The 20216-nt window shown below is 42.6% G+C and overlaps 1 protein-coding gene across 1 annotated transcript in view; it reads right to left on the bottom strand.

The window, feature by feature from the left end:
• Positions 1 to 20216, bottom strand: part of LOC309562240 (vitellogenin-1-like) — a 186376-nt gene that overhangs the window by 47560 nt on the left and 118600 nt on the right. The window contains exons 23-27 of the mRNA XM_082266361.1: positions 18303 to 18497; positions 9080 to 9222; positions 8866 to 9004; positions 4343 to 4475; positions 2693 to 2882 (exon numbers count right to left, since the gene is read on the bottom strand). Of these exons, the coding sequence (XP_082122487.1) occupies positions 2693 to 2882; positions 4343 to 4475; positions 8866 to 9004; positions 9080 to 9222; positions 18303 to 18497 (800 nt within the window). The remainder of the gene's footprint in view (positions 1 to 2692; positions 2883 to 4342; positions 4476 to 8865; positions 9005 to 9079; positions 9223 to 18302; positions 18498 to 20216) is intronic.

Raw genomic sequence — 20216 nt, 5'->3', positions numbered from 1 at the left:
CGCGGTATTTGCGCAACGGTCTTTCAAATGCAATTTTTTGGGAAGAAATACATTTTCCTGATTAAAAAAAAAAAAAAAAGAGTAAAGTTAGCCCAATTTTCTTGTATATTGTGAAAGAAGATGTTATGCCGAGTAAATAGATACCTAACATGTCATGCTTAAAAATTGCGCACACTCGTGGAAAGGCGACAAACTACTATACTTAAAAATCTCCATGGGCGACGCTTTAAAAACTTTTAATGGTTACCTGTTTAGAGTTATAGAGGCAATCTAGTGCTAGAATTATTGCTCTCACTCTAATGATCGTGGAGATACCTCACTTGTGGTTTGACACCCTTTACATGTGCGGGCGAGACTTGCATATGCGTTCGCTTTTGCGTGCAAGCACAGAGGGACGGGGCGTTTTACATTTTTTTTCTTAATTATTTTATTTTATTTTTACACTGTCCATTTAGGAAAAAAAAATGTGATCACTTTTTGTAAACATCCCTTGTGACAGTAATAGGCAGTGACAGGTACTCTTTATGGAGGGATCTGGGGTCTAAAAGACTCCAAACCCCCCCCCCCCCTCTGCACTTCAAATCATTCAAAACGTCAAGCTTGGCTGTTTTGAATGCTTTAATTTTTTTTGTTAAAATCTGGAGCCTTTAAGGCTCCAGAGCCCAGAAGCGATGTCATGACATCGGAGACCCGATCAAAGCCGAATGCAGCTTTGTTCAGGTCTTCAGCCAGCCAGCAATGCATACATTTAACAGAATTGGTCCCAAGATAGTGCCTTGGGGTACCCCACTTTCCACTCCAGACCAGTCTAAGCACATGTTATTTATCACCACCTTTTGGTCATGACCCTGTAACCAGTTTTCTTTTCAAAAGCAAACCCTATAGTCGATACCTACAGATCTAAATTAAGCGTTTATTGGGGACTGTATCAAATGCTTTGCAAAATCCAAAGACGCCACATTGCAGCTCACTTCCTCATAGAATGTTAACAGATTCTTTTGACAAGACCTTTCGTAAACCCGTGCTGATTATTACTAATGATACTGTATTCATCAGCAAATTCTTGGATATAGTCCCAAGTATTGTCCTTCAGACTTTAGAGGGGCTGGGCTGTGGCAAGTGTGAGCGGAAATGTTACTGTCATCAGTGGGAGTAAACATCACCCCGTTTAGTATTAAGAAGAGAAATGGTGCCCCATTGTTGGCATCATTGGGAGGAACAGTTTCCCATTGTTGATATCATTGGGAGGAAAAGTGCCCCATTGTTGGTATCATTGGGAGGAATAGTGCCTCATTGTTGGTGTCAGTTGGCAGAAGAGTGTCTTATATCAGTGAAAGGAATAGTGCCCCATTGTTGGTGTCATTGGGAGGAATAGTGCCCCATTGTTGGTGTCATGGGGAGGAATAATGCCCCACTGTTGGTGTCATTGGGAGGAATAGTGCTCCATTGTTGGTATCATTGGGAGGAATAGTGCCCCATTGTTGGTATTATTGGGAGGAATAGTGCCCAATTGTTGGTATCATTGGGAGGAATAGTGCTCCATTGTTGGTATCATTGGGAGGAATAGTGCTCCATTGTTGGTATCATTGGGAGGAATAATGCCCCACTGTTGGTATCATTGGGAGGAATAGTGCCCCATTGTTGGTGTCATTGGGAGGAATAGTGCCCCATTGTTGGTATCATTGGGAGGAAATAGTGCCCCATTGTTGGTATTATTGGGAGGAATAGTGCCCCATTGTTGGTATCATTGGGAGGAATATTGCCCCATTGTTGGTATCATTGGGAGGAATAGTGCCTCATTTTTGGTGTCATTGGGAGGAATAGTGCCTATTTGTGGGTATCATTGGGAGGAATAGTGCCCCATTGTTGGTTTCATTGGGAGGAATAGTGCCCCATTGTTGATATCATTGGGAGGAATAATGCTCTATTGTTGGTATCATTGGGAGGAATAGTGCCCCACTGTTGGTATCACTGGGAAGAATAGTGCCCCATTGTTGGTATCATTGGGAAGAATAGTGCCCCATTGTTGGTATCATTGGGAGGCATAGTGCCCCATTGTTGGTATCATTGGGAGGAATAGTGCCCCATTGCTGGGGTCATTGGGTGGAATTGTGTCCCATTGTTGGTGTCATTAGGAGGAATAATGCCCCACTGTTGGTATCATTGGGAGGAATAATGCCCCACTGTTGGTATCATTGGGAAGAATGGTAGCCCATTGTTGGTATCATTGGGCAGAATAGTGCCACAAGGGCTGGATAAAGGCACGCAAGGGGCCGCAGTTTGGAGACCACTGATTTAGGCTATTATCATTCAATTAGGTGAATAAAAAGTCACAAGATATACAGGTGTGTGTGCATGTTAGGGGTGTCTCAGAGTCACCAATATAATGCATTTTATCAGTCTCCTAACTGAACTCCTATTTAAAGTGCACATAGCCCCATTAAACCTTCATCTAGCTGTCATGTTTTATTAAAGCCTTTAAATTCTTCATCGTTTATTGCATTACAGCAAAGAAAAAAAAAATGGTCCTTGGCACTGACTTTGTCTGTTGATATCAGCACAGTATCTCTATTACAATGACAGAGCTGGTAATAATGAAAGGGGCAGTGAGTATTACAAAGCTCATTTCTGCTGAATGGATTGTCAGAATAACCTTTTCAAATGCTTCTAGCTCATTAGTAGGTGTACTTACAAAGATCTCAGCTTGACATTTATTTCAAAGGTTGAAAATCCTTGACCGATTCTTTTCATGGCCACCAAGAACCGTAATTGATTGGAGCAGTCTTGAGCTATCACCGTATAGCAGGGTGCAGGGGAAAGGGAGCACCCCAGGTTCATCCCATCGAACGTCAGAATCTTTTCAGTATCCACTTTGCACACCCCTGCAACACACGTGATTTTTACAATTTATATGCTGTGGGTTTTATAGAGCAGCCTGTGTCAATTTTAACTGGTATGCAACCCGTGTCAGTTATAACCTATGTAGCCTTTTTTTTTTTTGGGCGTGATAGTGCAGAAGTGGGAGCACGTCTGTATTAATCTTCACACTCACAGTTAGACTCCCTGCACAAGTACATTGAGTCAATAAAGAATCTGCCTGCTTACAATTTTCTAATCTAAGACTTTTGGGTTGATTTACTAAAGGCAAATAGATGGTGCCCTTTTGAAAGTGCAGTTGCGCCAGAGCTTAGTAAATGAGGTGAAGTCTTCACTTCACAAAGAATACCCAATCACATGCAAGGAAAATAAATAAAAAAACTGCATATTTGCTTGCACATGATTGGATGATGGAAGTCAGCAGAGCTTCTGCTCATTTAATGCCTCGTACACACGATCAGATAATCGGACGACTTATCGTTCGCATTTTGTTGCATGATACTAGTATCAAATTCAACAATGCATACTAAATGTATGATTTTTTTTCGTACGATTCTGGAAAAGCTTCCTGGTTGCGTAGCTACGTATCGCAAAAAAAAAAAAAAATTGCTTTGAAATCGATCGTACAATAATCTAATCGTTAGTACACAGCTTCCGACAGCCGATCACGACATTTCGTCCATAAAATCGCGATCGGATAGTGCAAAACAAAAACAATGGCAGGCTTTTTCCGGGTTATTTTTGTGTTTCTGATCATGCGCGGTCTTTGTCTATCGATTTTTAGCGAACGCATACTGTACTGATTAAATGATTGTCGTTCGCTAGGCTATCGTACAACAAAAGTTTTTGTGTTTGTTCCTTCAGATTTTGTTGGATGAAATGTCATGATCGGCTGTCGAAAAAGCTGTGTACTAACGATCAGATTATCGTGCGATCAATTCGAAATCGATTTTTTTTTCGTACGATTATCTGATCGTTATTAAACAGCTTTCAACAGCCGATCACGACAGTTCGTCCAACAAAATCTGAAGGGACAAACATGAAAACTTTTGTCATACGATAGCCTAGTGGACGACAATCGCTTAATCAGGACAGTATGCGTCCGCTAAAAATCGATAGACAAAGACCGCTCATCATCAGAAATAGGAAAATAACCGGGAAAAAGCCTGGCTGCCATTGTTTTGTTTTGCACTATCCAATCACAATTTGCTGGATGAAATGTTGTGATCGGCTGTCGGAAGCTGTGTACTAACGATCAGATTATCGTGCGATCAATTTCAAAGGAATTTTTTTTGGTACGATTATCTGATCGTGTGTACGACGCATTAATCTCTGGAGCAACTGCACTTGCAGAGTGTACAGTCTATTTGCCTTTAGTAAATCAACCCCTTTATTTCCACTTTAAGATTTTTGTACCTCAGTCTAATGAAAGGTGTAACCATTTAAAAGATTAGAAAGAGATCACCTTTGTGAGTTCTTTTAACCAATGATGTGACATCAGGAAGAGCTGTGACATCCATTAGATTAATTTTCTTAAACCAGTGAGTGCCAAGTGACAGATCCAATGGGAAGGGGATGCCTTGCTTGTAAATTGTCATCTAAAGAAGAATGAATAAAACACTTGTTACTGGGTCACAGATGCACGTAAAGCAGGAAAAAGAGCTGTATACACAGATGAAATGTTCATAAGCAATCTCTTACTCTTTGTATAGAATGCATTAAGATAAAAAAAAAACCTTCTGACTTTACGACCACTTTCATTTAGATGTGTGGTTGGGAGCTTCAAAAATGCACGGTTGAACCAGGTTTTTTGCTGACCTGACCACCAACCACCCCCACGTAAGCTGCAATGGGCAGCAGATGGGGGTGTTTACATGTAGCACTACCCCTGTAAGGGTTGCAGATGACAGGGTTCCCCACGTCTGCACAGCCAGGCAACATGCAACGTTAACACTTTCACCAGACACAAGGAAAAGTGTTTGAACTTTGCTCTTATGTTTTATTGGGGGGATAATAACTTTGATGGGGAATAGAAATTATGGGATGGCCAACTTAATGGCAACACAACCAGGGGCAACTTCCTCCCTATGTACATCTCCTATATCTCCAATTGATTCCTCTTCCTCAGTCTGTACAGCTCTGATTGATTCCTCTTCCTCAGTCTGTACAGCTCTGATTGATTCCTCTTCCTCACTCAGTCTGTAAAGCTCGGATTGATTCCTTTTTGGTAGCTAACAGTCTCTGTTAGAAAGTAACAGCCCTTACGGCCTTGGAACTTTTAGTCCCTTTAGAAAGTAGCACAAAGTGTTGTGAACTGCATTCTGGAGTACCTCCAACTCCCCTGTAGATACTGGTCCAAGCTCTTCCCACTTCCCACCCGCAGGAAATGCCAGCCCACCTGGCTGCTTCTCCACCAGTCTATATGAATGACTCTCTTAACCAGTCTACCTGACTGACTGCTCCGGAAATCTTCCAGGGCAAAGTTAGGGAAGATTTAAGCATGCTGCTATCTTCCAGAGAGACCTGCTACGTTTGGCAGTCTCTCTTGTAAGTCCCTGAACCATACTCACACTGTCTTCCTTGCTCCGGCTGCCTCTCAGGGAAAACTACTTCCAAGCTTCTCCTGTTGTAAGAATCACCCCAGGCCAGAACCCGAGCCCCGGCCCAAGGAGGAGCACACCCCACCCGCCCGAGACTAAGGGGTTCGTCTGAAGGGCCATCAACAATCCCCTCAGCACTTGATCTCCATCTTCCATCCAACTCCCCTGCTAGCATGACATCCATATTTAAGGACTCACTTAGGTCCCTGCAAGGCCTACCACCTGGGGATTGGCTAAGCTCGCTTAAATATGCAGAACTACCCTCCTAGCCTCTGCCCTCTAGCTTCCAGAATGTTCTCCAACTTTCCAGAACCAGAGGAGGCACCAGCGAGCTGTCTGCATGAGTCTTCCAGCCCTGAACTCTAATAAACCCTGACCCAGATTTAGACTCACAGATTTTGAACAGGAGTCAGAATATGTTTTTACCTGCTCAGACACTGGTAGCACACTAGAGGGTGCTACATATGTTACGGTTGCAATGCTTCACCGAGCACCTGCTGCAAAGTTTACGATACATGTAGCAATATATGCTACACACTCAACCACATGAAATGCACACTGTTGTGTCACGTTTGATGGCAAAAATGGAGAAAAATAAGTAGTGCGGAGACACCACATCGCTTCCTCACTGCCTGTCAGTCGCCTCTAAATCACATCAAACAATGATCAGGCTTCAGAGGAAAGGGAGATTTAGACAAACATCTAAATGTACCCTTACAGTTTATTTTCTTTAGAAAGCAAACACAGTTTTAAGTAGAAAAGCATGTTCCCTGTCTGCAGCTACAGAGTGGGACCCTTGATCTGTGTGTGAAAGCAATGGGCTCTTAAGCAGTGGTCTGACATGCCTCCTACTGAGTCATAACTCTGCAATTAGCGGGGAGCATGAGCTTTTCTGATTGCAGAGCTATATGTCTGACTAGGTAGGGGGCATGTGGGAACTCTGCAGAGAGACGACTGCTTCCCCGTAGAGAACAAGGGTCTCGCTCTCCAGTTGCTAGAAGGGGACAGGTTCTTCTACTCTTACTGAGACTGTGGCTGCTTTAGAAAGTAAACAAACTGGAAGAAATTGCATAACTTTTTATTTTGATGCCCCCAGAATGTATTTAGCTGATATAAACAGAGAGTTCGACTGGACTTTACTTTGAGCCTTTCAAAATAAAAACTGTCAATTTTTTTCTCTGCCTGCGTCTGGAAAAACTGTAATAAAATTACCTTTTCAGTAAAGTGGGAAGGATAGAGCCATCGCTTTGCCACTGATGAGACTGTTGCTAGTAAGGCATGCTAGTTTACTAACATTTCCAATTCCTTCACATGAGCCTAACTATCACAAAGATCTTTGTAGCACCCTTCTAGATAGGTGCTAGGAATAGGTAAGGAAGTATTAGGATTAGGTAAATTTAGTTCTGGCTCACTGTATCCATTGGAGCCGCTGTCCATTGTAAGACAAATTTAGTTCTGCTCCACTGTAACCAGTGTGGCTGTTTTTATTGTTTTGGTCTGTTCCATGTTCCAGTGGTTGTAGGATTGACGGCTTCCCCTTGATTAGCCCAGAAGGATCTGGAAATGAGTGAGCAAGATGAGTCTACTCAGCAGCTAAATTTTCTTACAGCATAGCCAATCCCTTGGGAGGGTCCCCCAGATGGTAGCTGGGAGCCTGTATAAATACTTTGGAACAGGGAGCAGCGGGGTCTTTTTCCTTAGAAGGAGATCACAGCCTAAAGGGGGGTGCTTGCTCCCTTAGGCCATCCTGCCATGTGCCTGCAGGGTACTGAGGTTCCAGGTGGGCGACCTGTTTTATTGGAAGCTGCGGAGAGCTGACTGAAGGACTGTCATCTGAGGATCTAGTATGGTATCACAGGGAGAAAGTGTCACAAGGATATTGGATGGAGGCAACCAATTTTCCAAGGACATTTGTGAGTAAAGACTGGAGAGAAAGATCCTAGAGACTTAGGGCTTAGGCCATCCCCCGGGTGTTAGTTGTCAGCTGTGTGTGTAAAGGGGACATTGTGTCCAGTGTCCTGAAGAGCTTAGTCTATTTAATTTCCAGTAAAAGGACTTAGATTGGACTTTCCACCAAAGGAAGAATAATCTCCTCAAGTTTGCATCAGGCTCATAGTTCTATATGTAGCACCCTCCTAGGTAGGTGCTAGAGAGAAAGTATAGTTTTGAATCCTTTCTGCTTACCAGAGGGAGAACAGGTAGATCTATATTATTCTCTGCCTACCAGAGAGCAGGATCTGCTAGTGAGGTCTGCTCAATGTGCTCAGGTGCAACTCAGTCTGTCTGCAGAGTGTATCACACTGGTCCAATAGGGAGGCATATTGGACAGTGGGAGTAAACCTGACAAATTAGTGCACCGGTGTTTAATACAGCCCTGGTGATTTGGCAGAGGAGAGTGCCTCAGTGCCTGCTGTGATACTGTATAAAAGCCATGTGCTCTGGGATTTTTTTCTGGATAGTGGAGTCCCAGAGGGAGGGGGTGGCTGCCTCCTCCTTTGTAGGGGCGCCATGCGGCCCCAGCTAGCCCTACCTGAGGCCATAAAGGGCTAGAGAGGAACAGAACCCATAGGTCCTGTGGAGCTGACTGGAAGGGTAGACACTGAGGGATCGGATTCTGCAGTACAGTGAGTACAGATCTGTGTCAAAGGGCCTGACCTGAGGGGGGTCATCCCTGCAGCAAGAAGAGTCAGTGGAAGGGTGTCAGTAAAGGGGATGCTAAAGAGTGTCCTGAAGAAAGTGTAAATCACCGAGTCTATTGCTGGAGAAAGAGCAAGGAGACGTAACCCTTTCCATACATGTGGCAGTTTGGTTTAAGCAGTGACTGCTTCCACAAGCAACCTGGTGTTGCCAAGTTAGAGTTGTCCTTATCAAATGTACATAGTACCAGTTGAAGTATTCCACTATTCCCATCTACCATCCAAGTTCCACAATAAATACCTAAAACCAACACACTTGGACTGTTCATTGAGCAACGAGCCATTGGGAGTAAGGATGAATGTGTGAACTGTACCCTAAGTGACTGTGTGCTGGTAATCAGAGGAGGTCCAACAAGTCATCATACAACAACCCCTATGGGGACAGTGCTACATATAGAAGATAAGCCATCTGGAGTATCCCACTCAATTCCCTAACCCCTTTCCGAATTACCCAAAAAAAAAACACCAAAACGAAACCCCCTGTACTGTTCATTGTGCCAACGAGTGACTGTAACCATATGCCTGGCTGCAGGACAACTATTCGGGGAAAGGACTTTGGATAATCTACTAAGCGGCTCCTTCATGGGTAGTGCTACAACTTGAAAGATTGAGTAGGTCACCAGGGGACTTTCTAAGCTTTGTGGGTTCAGTATTTCTGATTTTGCTTCCTCTTTGTATCAATGGCCATATACCTCAGGGGTCCTCAGGATGGAGTCCACTGTGTCAGTAGAAGTAAAGGCCACTCTCACAGTGACCTGGTGTGGTGTATTGTGACGACGTAGCTCTGAAAATCCCAGTGTATATGCCACTCCAGGAACATAAGGCATGACACTAGAAAAATAAAAAGAATACTATCAGATATATGAATGACATTTCTGCACAGAAATACAGTAAGGATTCACATACCTTTCAGTCAGCCCATTAATCCAAGAGGGCAGCCTCTTCCACTGCCATGACAGCTGTATGGCCGGATCTCTGGCCATCTGTCCTGTAGATACTTGTGCTGCAATTATGTAGTCCTGGCAGTTTCTGCCCCACTTAATCATGGCCTGTCAGATCAATAAAATTTGGATTATTTGAGCCTATTAAATATTTCACAAAGCGATCCTAGTAATTTTAAAGATAAACTCCAACAAGCAGCTAAATATAAACTTGAGCTCCATTTATTGGAGCGGTTTTACCTTCCAAAGGATTAGTTATTCAGTGCTGTCAATTATGAAATTCAGCTCCACCCCCCGCACCCTTTAACGGACAGATCTTTGACCTTCAATGCAGCATAAACATAAATTGGTCAAGAACACACCTTTACCTGCTGATTGGATAACTAAGAAGAAGCAGCAAGCTGATGAAGTCACTCCTCTGCTTTCTTCAAAAATGCCAGCATAGAACACCTGATTGGCTCCCAAGGAAGGCGGCTATACACGGGAATAACAGGATGCTGATATCCTGTAATTTTAGGCACCTACACTAATTAAAGGAATTTTAAAGGCAGAAGGTTTTTTTTATTTAATGCATTTTATGCATTAAAATTTAAAAAAAACCTTCTGTGTGCAGCAGCCCCCCTAATACTTACCTGAGCTCATCTCTATCCAGCAATGTTGCAGGAGTCTCTAAGCTGCCCTGGAATCCCCTTCTCATTGGCTGAGACAGCAGCGTGGTGCGATTAGCTCCTGCTGCTGTCAAAGTCAGTCAGCCAATCAGGAGAGAAAGGGGGCGGGCCAGGTCACGGCTCCATGTCTGAATGGACACAGGGAGCTGTGACTCGGCTCGGGTGCCCCTATAGAAAGCTGTTTGCTGTGGGGGCACTCAACAGCAGCGAGCAGCCAGGAGCAGCGAAGAAGGAGCTGAGAAGAGGCGGATCTGTGCTGCTCTGTCCAAATCCAAAAATATAATATATTGCAGATTACCAATCATTACATATGGTGGCTGCATTTGTTTTCTTTTTCTTTTTTTTATACTTTTTTCCCCTCTGTTTTCACCTAGTGATCTGGCCAGTAACACACCTTCTGCATTCAAGTACCACCACTCTGGAAGAAGGAGCACAGGGGGCACCTTTGGATAGCAGCGTTTTCAGTCTGAGGGGAGTGTAAGATGTACTATCAGATTTAGATACACTAAAAAATTGAAGCCAAACTCCTTATCACACTATAATCAATTACAGCAAACAGTTTTTCTTTTTCCCTTTTGGGATAAAGATTTTACATAAATAAAAGCTGAGCATTCTAAGCTCCCTGCCAGTTTTAAATGATTTGTCTCATTTCTGTAAAACGGATTTTGAAAAGAAAAAAAAAAAAACGGATTTATTGGCTGGACCACCAAATGAAAAAGAGAAGAATGAAGACCAAAAAAAAGAAAACAAATGCAGCCATTGCATCCAATAATTGCTAAGCTGCAATATAATAAATGTTAGATTTTGAATTTAATGTGGCTTCAAGCTTTAAAAATAAATGTAAAACTGTTATAATTCTGTAAGAAGATAACTTATCATATTTGGCACTATTCTATATCTGCTAAAGTTTGGCTTGTTACTAATAGAAGGTTTATATTTTTAGAAACATTCTTTTCTGCTGCACTTGGAGTTTATCAGGGATTCTGACTTACACAATGGATGTGGCTTGCATTGCTACTTTGTATGTCTACCCCTTCAGAGAACATAAAAATATTATTTTATTTATTATTTTATTTATTATTTTATTAATTTTAACATACTGTACATTTCATCCTCTTGGGTGTGGTGTATTTCACTTATTTCTTAAATTGTACCTTCAAAAAATATCATTTGGAAATTAGAATGAGACGTTGAATTTCTGCCTTATTGTTCTCCATACTGTATATCCACCGATGATCTCACTTCTCTCTTCCTCCCCATTGGGAACTCTTATCTACATCATACTTCCCCAACGTTGATTGATCCTACTTCTCTCCTCGTCTTTGTAATTTCACATCTCCTTTTGATAATCTAGTTTGCAACTTCCTTAACCTCCCTGGCGGTATGATTCTTTCGGATTTTAGGTACCATTATTTTGCATGTAATTCTTGTGAATGAGCAGCCCAAAGCAACTGTATACATTTATTATAAATATATATATATTATATTATATATATATATAAAGTACAGTAAAACTGAAGGAAAGGGCACTGGGGGCAAACTAATGTGATTTTTTTTTTATTTTGAACTGTATCAGTGTGTTTGGTGTGTTTTACATTTGAATTTGCCGCCGTTTCCACCCCTCTGCGAACGTCACGTCGCAGGAGACGGAAGCCTGGGCACGGAGACGATCGGGAGGAAGATCCACCGCTAGACACCGCCGGGACACATCGCTGGATCCCGGTGACAAGGTAAGTAACCTCTCTTACAGGAATCCAGCGATGCTTCTGGCGGTACCCCGAGTGTGGCTCGGGGTTACCGCTTTCGGCTCTGAAATTTAACCCCGAGCCACGCTCGGGAATACCGCTAAAAAGGTTAAAGCGGAGTTCCGGCCTCGGGGGTCAATTTGAGCTAAAAATACCCCCAGGACAGTCAGGGCTAGTACATTCCATAATGGATAGCCTCTGTACTGTCCCGGGTCGCACTTACCTGTAAGAAGAAATACTTACCTTTAAAATTTCTTCTCCAGCGCTGCCATCTCAGGTGTGGGCAGCTGAAGCTGCAGCGTCCCTCTTCGTGTCCTCTTCCGCGACATTGGAGTCCCACAATGCACTGCACCGGCCGCGCTCATCACTTCCGGTGCAGGCGCGGCATCCCTTTACAGCTTCTGGGCATGCCAAGAAGCTGTTTAGCAGTGAATGCCGCGCCTGCACCGGAAGTGACGAGTGGGGCCGGTGCAGTGCATAGGTGCATTGAATCCTGGGATCTATAACGTTCAGCTCCCAGGAATCATCGCAAACTGCAAGTGACGGTGTGGGCCGCGGCCGCAGAGGGAGGAAGTGGAAGGAAGGTTAGTATATTTTCTTCGATAATAAGGTAAGTGACCAGAAAAAAAAAATCGCCAGTATCCATTTCTTTTTCAGGTTCCCCTTAGCAAGCGGATGGCGCAAAATCGATTTTATCGATTTTGAGGCCGGAACTCCGCTTTAAGGTTTCAAAACTTTCTCCCCATATAAACGTCTATTATTTCATGGATCTTATAATGTTTGCCTTCTGAGAGCTTTATGATCTTCCTTCTCTACAGTTTCTCCATTCATGCTCTCATTTCCACCTTTCCATGACATAGTGGAATAGATGTCTATATGGAGGACGAGTATTGAAAGGTTGAGGAAATTACAAACTAGATAAGCAAAAGGAGATGTGAAATGACAATGAAGAAGTAAGATCAATCAAAGTTGGAGATATATGAAGGAAAATAGATATGACAGCCTTAAATTCCAGGCATGGTACATTTCGATGGCCTTTAAGCACTGGAAAAGGCCAAACGCATTTGAGGAGTTCTCTACAGATGGAGAACAGGAGCCATCTTTTACCCATTTTTTCATGCTACAAAGAGTCGGGGTTTGTGTGCAGACAGCCACCATTTTGTTGAAGTCTACTAAAGCCTGATGAGCAGATCCTATCTGTCTTGCACCAGCCTATTCACACGCTGATCTATCTGATACAGGTTTGGGGGCATTCGGGTGGTACTATTTTCATATCTAGCCAATGCCCTTGGAAGCTGGAAATCACTGAATTGGACACACAGTGATCTTCTTCACAGGCCTCTGGGGCCCGCGCTAAATGGCCTGTAGGATGTATTGTGAGCTAAGGAGGTTGGTTGCTCATCATGGGCCCCATTCAGAGAATGCTTTGCATTTACTCAATTTATGTAAAGCATTATCTGATTGGATAAGGTGGATAGCATGATATCACCACCCCCCTCTCCCACCTCATCCATTCAGAGAAGGATTTGCATGCATTCTGAAAATGCACAGCATTCCTCTGATTGGCGGCCATTGTTGAGCAGTCGACTTCCTGTGTTCACAATGCGGGAGAAAAGCCTCTCAGCAAGGGACCCAGACGCACGTGGAGATCACTGGAGTAGGGATGTCCAGCTTCCAGGGGCATCGGCCAGGTATGGTATATACAGTGTTACATTGGTCCAAGCTGAACCAATGCAACTATGTAAAGGTATATCATACCTGGAATTTTTCTTTAACCACTTGCTGACTGCAATATGTATGTATACATTGCGGATTGCAAGTGGTTTTCCAGGACTATGGCTGAAGATAGCAGCCATAACCCCGATACTTTCTCTTTCAGTAGGCGGCTGGTTTTCTCAAGAAACTGGTCCGAGCGGCTCATAAACCACTGGAACGGTTTCCTGAAATGGAGGGAGGGGACGTAACCCCCCCCCCCTCGCGCCACTTCCTAATGTTTCCCAGGCTTACTGTTTCCGCCGGTTCACCCGAGAAACGATCCAATGGTGTGGCCAGCTGCTCCCATAGGCGATCAAAGAGTTACCACTCTTTGATCAACTCTATAGCCTTGGAGGACCGGAATGACATCATGATTCATGAAGTCACTTCTGGACCAGGCTGGAAGAAAGGATATATATTTTTTTAAAGCAAAAGATTAATTTTTTTTTTTTTTTTTTTTAACCTTTTGCTTTTAAAGGTAAAGAAGAGATTTAGGTTTTTTTTGTTTTTTTTACCCCAGATCTCTACATAAAGAGGACCTGGCACTCTTATTTCTATTACAAGGGATGCTTACACTTCTTGTAATAGGAATAAAAGTGTTAAAATAAGAAAAACGAAAGGAACAATACAAAAAAATAAAAAATAAATAAATAATAATGATAAAAAGAAAAATTTTTAAAGCAACCCATCTCTCTGTACTCACGCGCAGAAGTGAACGCATACGTAAGTCACGCATGCATATGTACACGACATTCAAACCACACATGTGAGCCGCCGCGAACATTAGAGAACATTAGAGCCGCGAACATTAGAGCAACGATTCTTGCACTAGACCTCCTCTGTAACTCTAAACAGGTAACCTGTAAAGGCGTTTAAAGCGTTCCCTATGGAGATTTTTATGTACTGTAGTTTGTCCCCATTCCACGAGTGTGCGCAAGTTTAAAGCGTGACGTATTAGGTATCTATTTACTCGACATATCATTTTTCACATTATACAACAACAATTAGGGTAACTATTGTTTAAGTGTATTTTTTTTCAAAAATAATTGCGTTTGCAAACTCATAAACATTTACGACTATCGCCATTTCATTCCCTAGGGTCTCTGCTAAAAAAAAAAAAAAAACGTGTAATATTTGGGGATATTAAGTAATTTTCTATCAAAAAATACAGATTTAACTTGTAAACAAAAAGTGCCAGAAAAATCCTGGTCAGCAAGTGGAATAGAGAAGTAAGATCAATAGTGTGTAGAGAAATAAGGAGAAATTTAGAATAGCCTTGCAGGCAGATAGTCAACGTCTTATTCCAAATTGTATTTTACGAAGGGAATAAGTAAATAGGTGAACACAGCACTCACAATAAAATTGTTAAAATTATTTTATTGGATAAGAAATAATGTTTGATGTTCTCTGATGGGGTAGACCTACAAAGTGATAATCTATGTCACATCCATTACACAAGTCCCAAACAGTAATTAAAGTTTAGCTTTAACCATCCTATTAATGGGGCTATTTCCAGGCAGAAGGCTGTTTTTACCTTTATTCTGGAGCAAGGCAACAGTTTGTCTCTCTTAACAATTTGACAGCAATTCAGGCTACGCATTCATCCGTTTCATTGGATTTGATTAGAAACTGCAATTGAACGCTCAACACCTGAAACTTAAATTTCAGGCAAAAACAGCTGAATATTTTCAAACTTTTGCTATCAGCTCCCTTTTGATTTTATCTATATAAAAAAAATTGAAAGTGAATAAAAAAAGATTTAATTTCCCTCAATCTGTTTTTTTTTTTTGGAAAACTGAATGGCTTGAAACATGCGAGAGCCCATAAATGGCAAAAATATGATCAGTCTATTGGGGTTATTTACTAAAGCTGGAGAGTGCAAAATCAGGTGAATCTCTGCATAGAAACCAATCAGCTCCCAGGTTTTATTGCCAAAACTCAATTGAACAAGCTGAAGTCAGAAGCTGATTGGCTGCCATGCACACCTGCCGCAGATTCTGAGTGCACCAGTCATAGGGCCCTTTCACACGGGCGTTCCGCATGTCTGTAAATCATACTATTTTTTTGCGGATGATTTACGGACATGATGTATGTCAATGGCATTGCGGATGTCAGAGGAATACCATCCGCTCACATCCGATTTTCTTCCTTTCAGTTCTGTTCCGTTTTTTGGAATGGAACAGAACCCTATTTTTGTTCCGTTGAAAAAACGGAAAGGAAGGAAAATCGTCACAAGTGTCATCCGCTCCGTGAAAAAAAAAAAAAAAAAGTCCCGCAGCGGAGCAAAAAACCGGAGCGGCCGTGTGAAAGAGGCCTTAGTAAATCTACCAATATATAGCAAAACAACATTGATTTATAAGATGATTGACAGTGTTTGGTATTTATTTGCTTCCCAGTTCAGAATTGTGATGATTAATGTTAATAACACCCCATTTAGGCCCTGTTCACATACAAGCGACGCTACTTCCCGGGGCGACCTCCGAGGTCGCGGTGCGAGCAGCGCGCCGCGACCTCGGAGCGGCCGGCACGGACTTCATAACATTGAAGTCTATGACGGTCGCTCCGGGTCGCCCCAAAGAAGCTCCGGACCCTTTTTCTAAGTCGGAGCGACTTGTGTCGCTCCTATTAGAACGGGTCCGCAGCTTCCCTATGGAAGGCGACCTACGGCGACCTGTGAGGCGACCAGGTCGCCTCACAGGTCGCCTTAGTGTGAACGGGGACTTACAACACACATCAATAAGCTTGTGGTAGCGTATAAAATATGAAATTACTTTGACCCATATCTATCTCTTGATACCAGGATTGCCTTTATCTCTGAAAGGGAATCGACTTCTGACCCGCTGGTGAAACAGGGGTCGGAACAGGAGGTGAGCGGCCATCCGTTTTTCGGTGAAGGAGAACACAAGCACTGGATTGTTTACAAGAGCGCCTGCACTTTTTTTTGATGTTGCACATTCCTTGCTATGTTGCACATTGTATTCGGGACATTTGCTTATTTGTTTATTGTCATCGGTCACATATTATGTTTAACACATCATTTATCAATTCATTGTATTATTGATGTGCTTGGTTGAACATATTTGTTTTGTATTTATTATTCACATTAATTTAAGTGTTATCTTGGTTCTATGATATTTATATGTAGTGAAAGCATTTTGGTGTTGTCAGCCGCTTATATATTATTTACAGTTTGTATCTAGATTGTGGTTGCGCTGATTTATATATTTTATATGTGTTAGCATATGTTCTAGCTTATTTCATAGTTTGATTAACTACCAGTTGTACCATTGATAAAGGGTGGATGCTCCTAACACCTACACATGTTATCCATTGGCTTTCAGAAGCCTTTGGTCATCAGATGCTATGTGACCCAAAAAAAAAAGAAAGAAAGAAAAGTGTGTGCAGGCTCCCAAGTCACTTTTCGACATAGGCATCAAATGGTGCAGAGAGGTCAGTCTTTGGTGTAGAGGGCTCAGGAGAGGTGAGTAGGCAAATAAAATGCTACATTTATATTAGGTAGGGTTAGTGTTAAGGTTACATGAAGTGTGAGTGTTAAGGTTTGAGGTTACAGAGAGGGTGAATGTTAGGATTACAGGGCCGGTAATGTTAGTGTTGGGGTTGAAGGGAATGTTAGCATTGAGTTACAGGGAGTGTTAGCATTGAGTGCCAGGGAGTAATAGCATTGTTAGTTTAGAGGATGGGTTAGTGTTGGGTTTGAGGTTACAGGGAGGGTTAAGTGAAGGGTTATAAGGAGGGTTAGTGTTGGGGTTTTATGAAGGGTAGTTTGTGTGTTGTGATTATAGGGTGAGCTAGTGTGAGGTTTACAGGAAAGGTTAGTGTCGGATTTAGGGTAAAAAGGAAGGTTAGTGCTATAGTTATAGGGTAAGCTAGTGTAGGGGTTACAATGTAAGTTAGGGTTACGGGGATGGTTAGTGTTGGGGTTAGGGTAACAGGGTAGGTTAGTGCTAGAGTTACAGGGTAAGCTAGTGTTGGGGTTACAACATAAGTTAGGGTTACGGGGAAGGTTAGTGTTGGGGTTAGGGTAACAGGGTAAGTTAGTGCTGGAGTTACAGGGTAGGCTGGTGTTTGGATTACAATGTAAGTTAGGGTTACGGGGAGAGTTAGTGTTAGAGATACAGAGAGTATCTAGTAATACAGGTACTATTGTACTAGTAATACAGGAAGGAATAATGTTAGGATTAGAGAACGTGCATTTGTTACTACTACAAAGAATATTTGTGTTAGCTTACCAGGGAAGGTTAGTGTTAAATTGGCCATAAATGGACCAACATATGACCGGTGCGACAGGGACTGCCCGAAATTCAATCTGTGTGTGACTGCTCCCACACAACAGAGGTAAATCTAATGATCGACTTCTATCGAACAAGCTTATTGGAAAATTGTTCTCAATCAGCAGCTGTAGCCACTGATTAGTGTATTCTGACAGAAGAGGTGTCTCACTGTATGAATACAATCCCTCAGGAGGGAGGATTCCTCCATCCACCTCAATTGTCAGGATGGAGGAATCTATTTGCTTTTTTTTTTTTTTTTTGTGCAGCTCACTGACTATAGGGGAAAAAAAGCCATCTGTGGCCAACATTAGTGTTATGGGGAGGGTTAGTTTTGGGTTGCAGTGATTGTTAGTGTTATAGGGAAGGTTAGTGTTAGGTTTGGGGTTGCAGTGAGGGTTAGTGTTATGGAGAGGGTTAGTGTTAGGTTTGGGGTTGCAGTTATGGGGAGGGTTAGTGTTAGGTTTGAGGTTGCAGTGAGGGTTAGTGTTAGGTTTGGGGTTGCAAGTAGGGTTAGTTGTAGATTTGAAGTAGTGTTCATGTTAGGTTTGTGATTACAAAGAAATATAGTGTTTGCGCTGCAGGGATGGTTAGTATGAGAAGGATCTTAGGGTAGGGCATTGGCCTCTGCATTGAAAACCAGCTCCTGGCACAGAAAGCTAATGTAGCAATTCTTACAAGAGGTACATACTTTTTATTTTAGGATCTGTGTATAATAAAAAATATCTTACAGATGCCTTGTGGAATCCAGAGACAGAAGCGTCAAAGCATGTTTTCCAGGAACTCCTTTGATCCAAAGAAACTGTCTCCACCTGCACATGGGACTTTTCCTGGTAAGCTGTGGTTTGATATCCTTTGTGCTGGGAATCGCTCATGAAGGCTTTGACCAAAAGAACAAAGCCCGGAGAGTGTTGTTCAGATAAGGTCTAATAGAAGTTACAGAATTGGGGAAAATATGTTATTTGAAAATAAACCTAGATATACAATATATCAATAAATGAAAACTGTAATGAGGAAGTACAGAGGCTGCAAATGCTGAAAATACCAATTCTCTGGCTTTTGTGCTCATTTAATTGCTAGGGTACTCTACAATTTACCACACAAGTATGCAGATCAGGATTTTTGTCTTTACTCCGACTTTCCTAATCTGCATACTTGTTCGGGGGGGGGCGGGAGGCTTGGTGGGATTTTTTTCTACTAAAAGCAAAAATGCTGTTTGCTTTGGTAGGGAGTTTTCCCCAGAGCTTAGTGAATGCGGTGAAATTTCACTTTGCAATCCCCAATCCTGTGAAAGGAAAGTAAGAGTTACAGCATTTTTGCTGCAAATGATTGGATGAGAGAAGTCAGCAGAGCTTCACCTTATTCTCTAACCTCTGGGGAAAATTCCCTTGGAAAGTGCAACTTCCCTTGGAAAGTGAACAGTCCATTTGCCTTTAGTAAATCAACCCCCTATGTGTCAACCAGAGACAGCCAGGCAAATATCATTTTAAATGGATTTCAGCAATGACTGCCTCTTTTTTCTCTAAGACTTTGCCTCCCTATTTGAAGTTTTGTGTTGGCACCAGATTGCCGATTTGTCTTAGCATTATGGTTAACTTCTACCTGAGACGGAACTTTTATTTGAGCTGGGTTAGGATCTGAGCTTGCAAGTATTTTACCCTACTAGCAGCCACACAAAATTTTAATTTTGTGTGGAATTGGCTTTAAATTTGGCCTACCTTCTCCTTTGTCACTAGACATTTGTAAATCCAATTTTCCCTGAGAATAGATTAATTTAATGTTTGATTTATGAGAATAAAATGAAAAAATCCCTCAGCACCTACCTATGCCAGCTTGCATTAAAGAGAAAGTAAACTTTCTCTGCAGACATTCACCTATAGGTAAGCCTATAATAAGACTTACTGTACCTATAGGTAGTGAAAATATCTCCTAAATGTGTACCATTTAGGAAATATTTACATGACAAGCAGCTAGTGACATCTCCGGCGCATGCGCTCTGAAGGAATGGCCACGGGTGCCGTTCCTTCCAAGCCCCATGCCGTGAGTGGGGGCTCCTGCAGCGCCGGAGCTGGCGATCCCAGAACAAACTTTGGTGGAAAATGTCAGCGGTGTGTAGGCGCCACTGGAACAGCTTCGTTCTAAGGTAAGTATTACATAATAAGCTAGTATGCGATGCTTACTAGCTCATCATGCCTTTGTCTTACATGTTTTTTTTTTTTTTTTTGCAGAGTTTACAACTTCTTTAACTTCTTATCAACCAGTGGTGGCTGGTGTATTGGGGGCGCAGGGGCGCCGCCCCCTATCCATGCGTTAGGCCCCCTTATCTACATGCGGGGCGCCAGACGCATGGACTTCAATTGGGCTTTTTTTTTTTTTTTAGCCATGTGATTAGAGCCAGAGGCTCTAATAGGCTAAAAAAAAGGATGGGCTCGGGGCACAGAGCACTGTGCCCCGAGCCCACCCAGTTGTGTGACAATAGCGAATGAAAATTCCCTATTGTCACACGGATCCTCCTCCTGGCCAATCAGGAAGCGGGTTCTGAGACCCGTTTCCCAATTGGCTGAAAGGAGAAGCCATGCCATTGGGCATGGAAGAGGAGGAGGGAGGAGACGCAGAAGACACGGGGAAGAAGCCGCCGCTGACGC

The sequence above is a fragment of the Pelophylax lessonae genome (assembly GCF_965119305.1).
Source record: "Pelophylax lessonae genome assembly, chromosome: 8".
Classification (NCBI taxonomy): Eukaryota; Metazoa; Chordata; class Amphibia; order Anura; family Ranidae; genus Pelophylax; species Pelophylax lessonae.
This window is presented reverse-complemented; position numbering and strand designations above follow the sequence as displayed.